This window comes from Anser brachyrhynchus (assembly GCF_964034855.1).
Source record: "Anser brachyrhynchus genome assembly, chromosome: 29".
Taxonomy (NCBI): domain Eukaryota; kingdom Metazoa; phylum Chordata; class Aves; order Anseriformes; family Anatidae; genus Anser; species Anser brachyrhynchus.
The window spans coordinates 1,132,182-1,144,464 of NC_137722.1; the positions used below are offsets into that span (position 1 = coordinate 1,132,182).

Genomic DNA, 12,283 nt, shown 5'->3' on the forward strand with positions numbered 1-12,283 from the left:
CCACTGGATTTCCAGGTTTGCTCAAGTTACTTTGCTTATTTACCACAAAAGCACCCTGCAAAGGCTTAGTGGGCGCTGCAAGCCACAGATCCTTACCTGAAAGACGCTGTATAAAAGGCCAAAACGTGATGAACGTTTTCTCTGCAGTTTCTTAAACCAGTTAAAAAAATAAAGTGAAAATAATCCTGTCCCTTCCCAGGCAAATACATGAGGTATCATCCACCAAGGCAGCTGCTGAGAGAAAGTGTGCTGTCAGCACAGAAGGAGGGAGGACAGCTTCCTTCACAGGAGGCTTTTATTAAAACTGGGTGACATCTACAAGGATACAGTACAAAAAAAATTTTGGTCCATGGAAAAACCCATAATATTCAGTTAAGAAAAGCAGTTACTCTGCAACAGCTATGTTTGCCTACGCAGTACTCAGCATCCTTCATGTGTGACTACCCTGAGGAGTCAGTGGGCTGCTTCACCAGCACCAAGACCTTCACCCCAGTACCACAGAGGAGCCATTTCAAAGAGGGTAAAGGAGAAGGGAAGTCGAGAGCCTATTACTCACAGACATGTAGTAACACAGACACAAGGAGTAGGGCCACCCAGGCTCCCAAATTCATAGTAACCTTCCCAACCACACCAGAGCCGGGTGTGGGGATGAGGGGGGCTTGTCAGTAACGTGGCTTTGCAGCTGTTCCAAGAGAATATGACCAACTTTTGAGTCCATTTGCATTAGTCCCGAGCAGAAATACTGAGATCCGGGTTAGAGAAGCCGCTCTCTTACACCTGACCACTAGTTCACTAGTAAATAGTTCCATGACGAGGCATGGGGGCTGCTACTCCCCACAGTAAAGAAAGTCTACTTGTACATTCCTGATCCATGCTGGGCCTTATGGCAGCCCTGGAACCTAAAACTTGACTAAAAACCACAGGAGCTTCAGCATGGAAACATCTCCTAACTCACATATGCTTGGAGCTACATCCATTCCCAAGGACGGTCCTGTTACACGCAGGTCCACACAAAGGAGCCTCTGGTCCCCAAAGCAAGTGACATATGACAACTGTCCCGAAGGAATGAGCGTACAACACCCCACCCCTGCACAATTACACGGGCAGCTGTTGCATCCTCCCTCCCTGCTACAGGGAAAACAAGCAGCCAGGTGGCTTGCTGGAACCCCAAGTGTTTTGAAGTGCAGTGAAGTCTCAGCACTCCAGAGCTTGCACACCCCTGCGGTAAGCCAATGCTTCATCTCCCCTGTGATTCCCAGCCTAAAACAGTCTGTCATAAACATGAAGGGAGCAGGACAGGAAAAAAAGGGACAAGGGAAGAAGCGATTCTCTACACAGTCCGGTAACTTCCTCAAGGAGGAGAGTGACCTGTGGGGCAGCCCAGTGCAGCAGCACCCTCCGCGTGAAGGAGGGGAGGGCTGGGAGGTATGTCAGCTCGTGGCATCCTGCCCGCTCCATCTCCTGGTACCTTGCTACAAAAAGAGGCAGGGACTAGACTAGCCGCAGAGCTCCACCCTTAGAGCAGGTCCAGGCTTCCCAGACCCAGGTCTCACGTGTGCCACAACTAGATGCTAGTTGAGGAGGAACGGGCTGTGGTTTCTGAACTTGAGAAAAGCTCCAAGTCAGCATTCATACTGGCTACCGGGGACACTACAGGCAGTACGGAGTCACGGAAAGGCTCTCAGAAGCCCTGGGACTGACAAGGCAACAGTCAGGAAGAAAACCAGGTAGAAGTGTGTGCTCGTTGGAGCCCGTCTGCTTGCCACTCCCCAGAAGACCCCAGGTGTCCTAGAGTTGCCCCAACAGGGGCAATGCCAGGATGGATAATGGTGCAGGCCTCAGTGCCGGAGTGGGATTACGTGAGCCGTAACAGCGTACTCTGCAGCTCTGTCTCCACAAGTAGCTGTGATGCCTTCTGGCTGGGGAGGAGCGGAGCGGCCTATGTGTTGCGGATTCCCAGGGCCTGCTCTAGTTCCTGCCGTCTTTGCTGTACCTGCGAGAGAAGCCAGAGTTGCAGCATTAACACAGACAGCAGCGCAGCGTCCAAGTACCACAGGGCCCAGGGGGAAAAGAGTGAGTCCAAACCGGGACCAAGATGCATCAGCAGCGTCTACAAGTGAGGCTTAGCAATGCCGCTTTTCACCAGCAGTGAAAAAGGAGCGACAGGTATGCGGAGCCACCAGGTACAGAGGGGGGACACCTGCTTGGGGACGCTCACCTTGGAGTAGAAGTATCTGCACACAGCTTCCTGAGCCCACGGCTGGAAGTAGAACTCAGCTCTACGCTCCTCTTCAGGATTCCCAACAACATCAGTCATCGTCTGGAAAGCACAAAGGACAAAACAGTTCAGGGAGCGTGAAAGCTCTGGCTGCGCTGAGCAAGCCTGCACGCACACACGCCCTTCCTCAAAGAAACATCAGTACAGTCAGGTCAGGTCCTTATCCTTGACTTCAATACAAGTCTTGCTTTCTGAAAAGGAAATTGCGTCTCTCCCTCTCTCTCTCTGTGGGAGCTGGTAATAATGAGGAAAGAGTGTGACTGGATCCAGCTTCCCCACAAGACAAAGCTTTTACCTTCAAGTCCCGGCACTGGGACTGCAGCCAGTCATTGATGAAGCCCTGAGGATCTCGGGCAAAACTCAGCATGAACTCACGCTGGGTCTTCAGCTGGTTAATTGTCTCTATTGTTTCATGGATCTGAAGGAGATAAGCACAGCGACACGACTGCTGAATAGGGGAAAATGTCAGAGAAACATCAAGAGGTCCAACACACAAAGGTGAATTCTTATGCTCCCTGGCTGACTTATCAGATAGGATTCTCAACTCCCACCTTCCTGCTCTAAACATTACCAATTTCCCCACTGACCATTTCCTTTAAAACTGTGCTTCCAGATAAAGCCACCTATTTGAAACCAGGGCTGAGCCGACCCCAGCTTCCGAACGCACAACAGCGCAAAGCTGAACTGTCACATTCAGGCGTCACTTTGCTCCAAACCCACACTCCTACCCAGAACTGACAGCAGACCCGAAGGAGCTCTTCCTACCTTGTTATCCAGAGCAGCAATTTCCTGTTGACTAGCTGTTGAGAGCAGGAATGAATTCATCTGAGTCTTCAAGGTATCATCCACCTCCACATCGATGTCATAGCAGGCCGTTTTCTTCTGGTCATTTGGGTCAACGCTAGGGGCATCCAAAAGGATCCAAAACAAGTGAGTAGTTCAAGAAAGCACCAAATTGTGGCTACTCTAGGGTGATGCTGCATAAGGACTGCAGGCAGGGACAAGCCAAGCTACTGTTAGCTTCAGCTCTAACACCAAACAGCAAAGCTCCGTGTGGCTTTGCAGCACACGGACTAAGTAACTGTGTAGATAGAAATCTGCTTGGAGCAATTGTCATGCAAAGGATGGTACGAACATGGGAGTGCCTGGTGGAAAAGAGGGATGTGGTAGACAAGAGGTGGCCATTCTTGTACAAAGAAATGATGACTGGCAACACAGGGGAACCGCTACTGAAAAAGCAGAACATTACATCGTCTTCCCGTGCAAGCCTCATCCATCCCTTCCACTCTTCTTTCTATAAATACAAAGCCAAGTGGAGCAGTCTCACCTGATCACATGATTGATGATGATCGGTTCTGGGGGCATAAGCAACGCGTGAAGCCTTTGTGGGATTTCAGAGAACTTCATCCGCTGAGATTCAAATATCTGTGCCAGAAACACAGGGCTCAACGGAGAGCTCAATGCCAGGGATCACTGGCTGCTCACACAGAAACGCTGAGGCAGCCACGGACACCATTACCTGCTGGAGGTATTTGTCACAGATGACATACTCCCGCTCGTGGGGGTCCTGGAGCTTGTGGGTCTTGATATATTGCCACAAAGCCTGGATGATCACTGGACGGGTCTGAGTGTGAATCCCCAGGAGACGAGCCAAGCGGGGGTCCAGTTTGAACTGGGGAGGCTTAAAGAAAACAGCACAGAAAGATGAGACGGGAGCGTGGCCACAGACACAGCTGAGCAAACACTGCAAGCCCAGCACTGTTGCTCCCGATATCTTACCTGGTAATCGAGCATCAGAAGGACAGTACAGCGCACATTGACATCTCCTGGCCTCTTCACCTGGAAGCCATCCGTCTCCTGGGTTGTTGCAGTCCTGTGCCACTGGAATATGTGGAACAGGAGAGGGCATTCAGATGCACTCGCACGCTCGATTCCCTTTGCTCTTGCTGCTTGGCACCCAGCATGCTCGTCAGTAAACCACACCCACTCAGAAAATTCATCTTATTCCCGTTTATAGTTTGTAACAAGAGTTAATCCATTTATTCAGACCCCTAGCAACTCAGTGGAAGAGCTAAGAAAAGAATTCAAGAGAATTCAAGCCTGGCTCCCAGCCACTTGAGCAAGTCTTAAATACCCTCACCTCTCAAGTTATACAACTTATGTACAAATCAGTCTCCTGAAACAGCAACCCATTTTTAGAGACAATAGAGCAAAAAGAAGCTCACCTCTACCAGGTGATTGTCAGGGCCATAGAGGTCTTTATCAAGTTCAATGACCAGAGATTTAAAGAAGGATGAAAACTTTCTTTTCTGCTTGGTGGCATCGTATTTGGACAAAGCAGACTGCAAGCAACACAGGAAGGAAGAGAGTCAGGAGAGCAAGTCCCAGGACGCAAGCACAGGCAAGGCGCCCAACAGCGTTCCTCTAAGTTCTGAACACTTACGTTCATCAATACATGCTGGAAAATCAAGTTCCAAGTCAAAAAAATGGTGAAAGACTGGAGATAGAGATGAGCTTGGAGGAATTAGCTCACTCAGCAATCAGATAAAACGCAAGTGCCCTGGTTCTAAGAGCCATTGACCGTCTCTCACCATTAATTCTTATAGCTATAAGAACTTTGTACAACTCATGTTCTGCCATGGGGATACCCAGCGGTCTCTGAGTTGGGCTCTCGGTCTCGTCACCACCAGACTCCTTGGAAAACAGAGATGAAGGAGGATATCAAGCCCTTAGCTACGCTCTCGGACACTAAGAAACTGGTTTCACTGTCAATTCCAGATCCATAAAGTCACCTCTGCGGCTGCGTAACTCACACTTACATCTTCCAGCAGCCGGCCTTCCACCCGAAGCTCCCAGGAGGCAACCGTTCCTTCTCCATCCTCTGCATCTGACTTGGCTGGATTGAAGGTGTTGGAGATAAAAATTCGTAGCTTTCGCTTTTGCTACAAGAAAAAGCATCAGTTCAGCGTTAATTTTGAAGTAAACAGATGGCTATCTTGCTTATGCTTTGCCAAAACTAAGCTTAATATTCTTGTTTGCCTCCTATTTCCCGTCTCCTAAGAGGAGCAGCACGGGAAGAGGCATTCCTGGTTCTGCTCCATGGTTACGCCTGCAGTATTAATTAAGATTCCTTATGGGCCACGCTTACAGGGACATGTCCCAAACTTCTGTGCCCTCCTCCCCACTCCACTAAGGTGAGATTCTCCGATCCTTGCTTACAATAACCGTGAACGCAGCCCCCACCTACCTTAATGGGTCGCTTCAAGGCCTCCTGGATATCCAGGCGTTTCCTCATGATCGTCTGGTCCAATTTCCTTTCAAAGGCCAGCAAGTCCATGTAGGCCTGAGACTCGGGGACGAGCTCACGGATCTACAGCAAAGCACGAGCCCGTCAAGAACGCAACTCACCACCAGCACCCTCGCACTCCTTTCATATCGTCAGGGGCTGCAACCGCGCGTGCCACTCACCCTCTGAGGTAGAATTTTGTCAGCCATCTTTTTCTTTTTAGCGCTGTAAAGGAAGGAGATGCGTATTAAAATGTCAACTATGCTAATTAATGACAGGCAGTCATGAAAGGAGCAGCACGATGGCTTGTTCCCTGGTTTAGCACTGCGACACTGGCAGCGCTCGCAGCCTGGAGGCCGGTCTCAGGCCCAGGCTCTCATTTTCGGAGGCAGTTATCGTCACCGTCGTGCAGTCGGGCTCTTTATTTCCCCCAGCCCCTGCCCCGCCAGGCCTCCAGCGCTGCAGAGCTGACAAATCCCGCGGCACCGGGACTAACCCACTACCTGCACGTTTCAGAGCCACAAGGAAAGCTCAGAAGGCACGGCTGCATCACGTCGGAAAGGCTGTGCTGACAGCACGCCTCACCGCAGCGACTTGTGATTTCTAGGACTGACTTTTCTAGAAGACTCATTTTAAACCAAGGGATGCGCTGCCAACATTACTGAGGCATCGTATTGTTCTGCCAGAAACCTAACACAAACGTGCCCTTGTCTAATAGCCGTGCGTTATTCTTATATCTGCTGGAAGCTCCCCTCTCCCAGAAAAGGGGCTGCACACGAAAGCTGAACTCCCTTTCAGCCACCCAACAAAAAGAAGCAACGAGAGGCCCGGGCATGGCGCGAAGGCAAAGTGCCCTGGACACGGGCACACAGAAAAGCTTTGTGCTGCTGAGAGCAGCCAGCACGCGACACGAGGTCAGCGATGCTGCCGCTTCGATCCCTGCTTCGGCAAGGCCTTAGAGCTCGCTCTGTGATTTCGGCGGTGCCCTACCCGCACCCCAAAACCCAATCTTTCCCCATTATGCCTTTGGGGAGAGAAGCAATGAATGCGTGCCTGCGCGGGGACGCTCGAGGGGATCGGGGGTGCTTGGGGGGGGATCAGGGGTGCTTGGAGATTTTGGGGGATGCTTGGGGGTGATCGGGGATGTCAGGGGATGCTCGAGGATGTCTGGAGATGCTTGGAGATGATCGGAGATGCTTGGGGATGACTGGGGATGCTTGGGGATGACTGGGGATGTCCAAGGATGCTTGGGGGTGTCCAGGGATGCTTGGGGATGATCAGGGGATGTCGGGGGACGCTCGGGGATGCCCGCGGATGTCCGAGGATGCTCGGGGACGCCCAGGGATGCCGGGGGACGCCCGGGGATGCCCCGCTGCCTCCGACCCTTACTTGTGGTTGCGGTTGGGCACGGCCTGCGGCTGCACCTGCTGGAGCTGCTGCGGCGCCGGCCTCTTGCGGGCCTGATCCAGGCTGGCCTGCGCCATCCCGGGCCGCACCGCCGGGCTCCCGCCGTAGCCGGGCGGCCCCATGGAAGGCCCCTGCGGGGCCAGCCGGCTGCCCGGCAACATCCCGGGGCGCTGCGGAGAGAAGAAAAGCGGTCCAGCGCCCGCCGGGGCGGGGGGACGGCCCCGGCCCCGGCCCCGGCCCCATCCCCGCTCCCTCCCGCCCCGCCGGCCCCTTCCCCGCCTCACCGGGTAGGCGGCCCCCGGCAGCGGCGAGCGGTACAGGCCCTGTCCCGGGGCCGGGCCCATGCGGACCGGCCCCCCCGGAGCTCCCGGCCCCAGGGCCCCGGCCCCGGCAGCGGCCCCCCCGCCGCCACCGCTGGGAGTCACCGACTGGAAGCCCGCCCGCGCCGCCATCTTCTGCGAGCACAAAGGGAGCGGGGCCGGAACGGCGGCGCCGGAACGGCGGGGCCCGGAGCGCCCAGCCCCAGCCCCGGCCGCGAGCAGAGCGGCCGCGACGCCGGAGGGCGACCCCTGGCGGATGGGGGGACCCGGGGGGGGCGAAGGGGGGGGCTGGGGGGGCGAAGGGGGGACCCGGGGGGGCTAAGGGGGGACATGGGAAGGGGGGGGGGGACACGGGAGGGGAGCGGGGGGGACACAGGGGGACAAGGGGAGGCCGGGGGGGGCACAGGGGGCACCTGGGGGGGACACGGGGGGACACGGGGAGGCCGAGGGGGGACCAAGGGGGGGCACAGGGGGGAAGCGGGGCACAGGGGGACATGGGGAGGCGGGGGGGGGGGACACAGGGGGACCAAGGGGGGCACAAGGGGGAAGGGGGACACAGGGGGGACACGGGGAGGCTGGGGGGGGACACAGAGGGGACTGGGGGGGGCCGGGGGGGTACACAGGGGGACACGGGGAGGTCGGTTCGGGGGGCACAGGGGGCACCTGGGGGGGACGCAGGGGGGACATGGGAAGACCGGGGGGGGACACAGGAGGGGACCAGGGGGGTATACAGGGGGACACAGGGGGACACGGGGAGGATGTGGGGGGACACAGAGGGGACCTGAGGGGTCACAGGGGGGAAGGGGGACACAGGGGGACACGGGGAGGCGGGGGGGGGATGCAGCGGGTACCTGGGGGGGACACAGGGGGACACACAGGGGGACGTGGGGAGGCTGGGGACGGACACAGAGGGGACTGGGGGGGGGGGGCACAGGGGACAGGGGGAGGACAGGGGGAGCCGGGGGGATGGGGAGGGTAGGGGGGATGTGGGGAGTTCTGAGGGGTGTAGGGGTCTTTGGGGGGCGTGGGGTCCTGGGGGGGTTCTGGGGTCTTGGGGAGGGGTCTTGGGGGGTGTAGGGGGTATGGGAAGGGGCAGGGTCCTGAGGGGTGCAGGAACCCTGGTGGAGTACAGGAGGGAGCTGGGTCCTGGTTGTGCTGGGGGCGATGGTCCTGGGGAGCCTGTGGGCGATGCAGGGGCTGTGTGGGGGCCGGTGTTAGGAGCAGGGGCTGTGGGGAATCCAGGGATGTGTAGGGTCTGGAGGGGGAAGGGAGGATGCATCTATGGAGGTGCTGGAGGGGGAGCGTCTGTTGGGGTGCGCGGTGATGCCGTGACCGGGGGGCTGTGGGGTGGGCAGCGGCAATGTCCCGACTGTCGCGGAGGGGTGTCTGGGCAGGGGGGAGCCGCAGTGGGAGCCCCAGGAGCTCTCATCTCCGGGCAAAACCACCTGTGAGATGGATTTGCAGCTCTCTGAATGCTTAGGCTGGCAGCCATCAAGCGCGGCTCAGGCGTGCTTGGGGACTCATCCACCTACCTCAGCCGCCGCCGCACCTCGTTCTGATCCCTCCTGCCCTACTTTAGCCTGGCTGATTTCCTCTGCAGCCGTCAGGTACTGCACAGGAGTTGTCACTGTCAGTGCTGCTCTGGAGCTGAGGAGGGTTGGGGTGTTGGTCCCACACTTGCCAGCCCATACCTGTAACCCTCCCCGTTATAAATCTGTGCCTCTTGCAGGAGATGCTGGTCCTGAAGCCTCCCTGTTCCAGGATGTGCTTGGAGGAAGGCAGCTTTGCCTGCCCCAGGGCTGGAGGAATCCAACCTGCAGAAGGGTCAGCAATGCCTCTCACCAGGACATCTTGGGAAGTAAGCAAGTGGAGCATAAATGGTCGCGTTTTCATATCATTTATACACATCTGTATCAGTATGGTGTAGCTAAAAGGCTTTATCCAGACGGTGATGGGTGCCCCGCAGGTGTACAAAGTTATCCTTGGTAGCTGCTCATGAAATCGTGCAGAATTGCTCTTTGCATGTGGGTGGGTGTGAGTTATGGAGAGACTTGGTGTGCGTTCAGAAGGGGGTTTCTGAAAGCGATTTTCAAAAGCTGAAGGCAGAAATCTTGTCTCAGCGTGCAGGGCTTGAGCCTTGATGCTGTGTGACTGAAGGGACAAAGAGGGGAATTTACGGGTGCAGACTGCCAGGCTTCACGGGCTCTGTCCCAACCAGATGCTTTGTGTGGTCTGTGTTTGGAGTTGGTTTGCTCCACTTCAGGCTGAGCACCTGGGAGAAGGATTCCTATCTCCATTGACAGTGACCTGGGTTGCTCCTGAAAGCATGATACTGGAATTAAAGGCCACTTTCTGCAAGTATTAGCATTACGTTCCCCTGCTCCCCAGAGCACTTATCCTTGCGGTTGTTCAGAGAGAAAAGGGACGCAAACCCAGCTAGCATTAATCTGTGAAAAACGCCGAGGGAGCAGTCACACCACAAGTATTAATTAAGCAATTAATGATGACCATGGGCCATTTAGGAGGCTGCCTTTTACAGTGCATGGCATTGTTGACCGAGGAAAGAAGCGGGGATGTTTGCACCTTTTCTACCAGATAGGGCATTTCCTATCCTCAACGAAAAACATGAAGCTCTGAGCACAGCCATTAAACTGTTGTCTCAGCATTCATGTGTCCGTGCAGTTAATTTAATGCCACCTCCGACAGGCTTGGCGCCCAGCTGCCTTATGAAATATTCATGGAGAGGAAAAGCAGTGGAACTTATCTGTTCCATGTCGTTCAGATGCAACTTTGGCTGAGACTTAAAGCCTGGCAGGAGCCTTTGGGGCAGGCTGGAAAGCTGCCTGGCTCTCCTGGGAGGGATGCAGGGAGTGAGGCAGGGTGAGAATGAGGGAAAGCAAGAGCTAACCTGAGAAATGCAGAGAGGGAGGTGGGACATGGATTGCTGCTCAGTTTGGCACAGGGAGCAGGGGAGCTGCAGCATCTGGAGAGACCCCCTCCGACTGCATCAGCTGGGGATGTGACCCCAGATCCCGTCCCCAGGGATGCTCCTTTGCCAGTCCTCGGTGTCCCCTGTTTTTAGCTGTCTCATAAGAAACACAGGGAGAAAATAACCCCGGCTTCCCTGGCTCAGTGTCTCCTTACACTCGTCCTTTCTCCTTCCCTCTGCCCTGAGGGTTTGGTTTGTTCACTCCTCCCAGTGGAAACGGTTGGTGAAACGCTACCCCGCGCACCTTCATTTTCCTGCACCTGCTGGCACAAGGCAGCTCCTCTGAAACCTTCTTCCCCAACCCGTATGGCGGTAGCTCCAGGCAGCCGAGCAGCATCCAGGGCTGTGTAATTATATCTCAGCGCCTGTTTCTGCTGGCAGCGTTAGCAAAGAGCAAGTGGTAACTGGGAATTATTGCCAGGGAGGAGAAGAGGTGATGCTATCTCTGCCATGGTTATATGCACGTTGCATGATTAATCCGAGCTCGGTAGGGTTTCAGCAGCCACACAATCCGCAAGGTAAACACAGCAGTGTGCAAGCAGGTGCTTCCCAGCAATCTCAGACCTAGGTGCGTCGCACCTCATCCTCACGTGGATCGGCAGAGATGCTTCCTGCGAGGTGTAATTAACTCCTTGTCTTGCGTGCAGCGGGAGGCTCGCGCCGCTGCGTGCGTCGCACACCTTGCAGGTTGCCAGCCCGTCGCAGCCTCTGCGTGGTAATCCTGAGCTAAGGCTCCCTGTCCCGTATGCTCCGGCGGTGCACGGATCGCGTGTTTCCTTGGAGCCTTGAGTCAGAAAATGCGCGACTTGTCCGCTTCGTGACCATGCTGCTCCCGGTGGGGTCCGGCTCCTGGCTGTGCACCCATCCCTCACCTTTCCTTGGCTCCAGGGGTGGGAACTGCATCAGCTGCGCCGCTTTTGGGGTCCTGGCACCCCTCTGTGAGGCTGCTCCAGGCTGTGGCTCACCGACATCATTTCCAGCGGCAGCAAAAACCTCAGGCAGCGCCAGGCTGTGACAGATGGGTGGCCAGCTCCTCGCAGAGCCCAGCAGGTTAATGGGGAGCCGTGGAAGAGCTTACGGCTCCCAGAGCTGGGGTCGCTGCCTGCCCCCTGCAACAGGAGCTGTGCGAATGGCACCGGGGAGGGAGCAGGCATGGTCAGCTGCCCTGGCTACTCACAGTGTCTGGCTGCAATTAATTTAGGTTCATTAACTCCCTTCTGGGCTTTGCTATATTATCTTGTTCCTATTCAAAGCCCACCCTGTGGCCTTTGCAGCACCAGCTCTGGCAGAGAAGGACCAGAATAGCAGCACGTCTCTTCTCGTTTAAATGCAAAACACCCGTCTGCCATTTCCAGGAGCAAGAAGGACGTGGCCGGAGCCAAGTGACCGGGGGGAGTTTGGCATTTTAGTATTCCCTGCCCACTGCCCATTCGCTATTATGCAGTCTCCACAGGGTCCTGAGGGCCCTTTTGAATGCCCAGGACCTGGAATGTTGCTTTTGCTCTTTGCAGCTGGAAATCTTAAGGACAGAAGCCGTGTTTGCATATGGCTTGTACTACAACTGCAACTAACTTAGTTAAATTAAAAACAGGTAATATTCAAGCCGGTGACTCATTTCTGCTGAATCTCAGGTACCTGTCCCAAACCACACAAGTGTTAGATTTGTCAAAGATTAGCAGCTGCACGTATGTTAATTCTCCTCCCCCTGCCTGAGAGCAAAAGTCAGCTCCCATCCTCCAGCCCCGAAGCATCCCTCGGGGCACGTTCGCGTGGCAGCACAGGACCAGGCAGGGATGGCGTGTCGGAGGGATCGAGCGATTGCCACGTTAGCACAGCACTTGGCAAAGGGGCTCTTTAATGGGACTCGCTCAGCATCATCTCTGATGTTGCAGGTATTCACGTGTGCATTTGGAGACTGTACCAAAGCTTTATCCTTCCCCCCCCCCTCTTTTGGCTTCAGCTCCAGCATTTCAGGGATGCCTTCAAGAACATCCTGGGCTGCT

At 55.6% G+C, this 12,283-nt stretch overlaps 1 protein-coding gene and 1 long non-coding RNA gene across 3 annotated transcripts; one reads left to right on the top strand and one right to left on the bottom strand.

Moving 5' to 3' along the window:
• Positions 1–267: 267 nt before the first annotated feature.
• On the bottom strand, positions 268–7,497 carry SMARCD1 (SWI/SNF related BAF chromatin remodeling complex subunit D1). 2 transcript variants are annotated; one of them, XM_080570768.1, is made up of 13 exons: positions 7,256–7,497; positions 6,954–7,141; positions 5,747–5,789; positions 5,526–5,648; positions 5,092–5,220; positions 4,504–4,620; positions 4,058–4,159; positions 3,798–3,959; positions 3,606–3,703; positions 3,044–3,179; positions 2,574–2,696; positions 2,219–2,320; positions 268–1,993 (listed from the first exon to the last, which is right to left on the bottom strand). In XM_080570768.1, exons 1-13 carry the CDS (start codon positions 7,421–7,423, stop codon positions 1,940–1,942), a joined length of 1,545 nt encoding a protein of 514 aa, XP_080426894.1. In that variant the 5' UTR covers positions 7,424–7,497; the 3' UTR covers positions 268–1,939. The 2 variants fall into 2 exon arrangements, with proteins under 2 accessions (XP_080426894.1, XP_080426895.1); XM_080570769.1 differs by having other exon boundaries at positions 5,098–5,220; positions 7,256–7,496.
• An 858-nt stretch (positions 7,498–8,355) lies between these two features.
• Positions 8,356–12,228, top strand: LOC308184076. Its single transcript, XR_013942567.1, has 3 exons — positions 8,356–8,898; positions 9,021–9,149; positions 11,555–12,228. It is a non-coding gene; the product is annotated as an uncharacterized lncRNA (long non-coding RNA).
• The last annotated feature ends 55 nt before the right edge of the window (positions 12,229–12,283 follow it).

Excerpts from the sequence above, each read along its gene's own strand:
- SMARCD1 (XM_080570768.1), bottom strand. The coding sequence starts at position 7,423 with ATGGCGGCGCGGGCGGGCTTCCAGTCGGTGACTCCCAGCGGTGGCGGC. Across the intron at positions 3,960-4,057 it reads TTCTGATGCTCGATTACCAG|CCTCCCCAGTTCAAACTGGA; the intron begins GTAAGATATCGG and ends GTTTTCTTTAAG. Across the intron at positions 1,994-2,218 it reads GCAGATACTTCTACTCCAAG|GTACAGCAAAGACGGCAGGA; the intron begins GTGAGCGTCCCC and ends CTTCTCTCGCAG.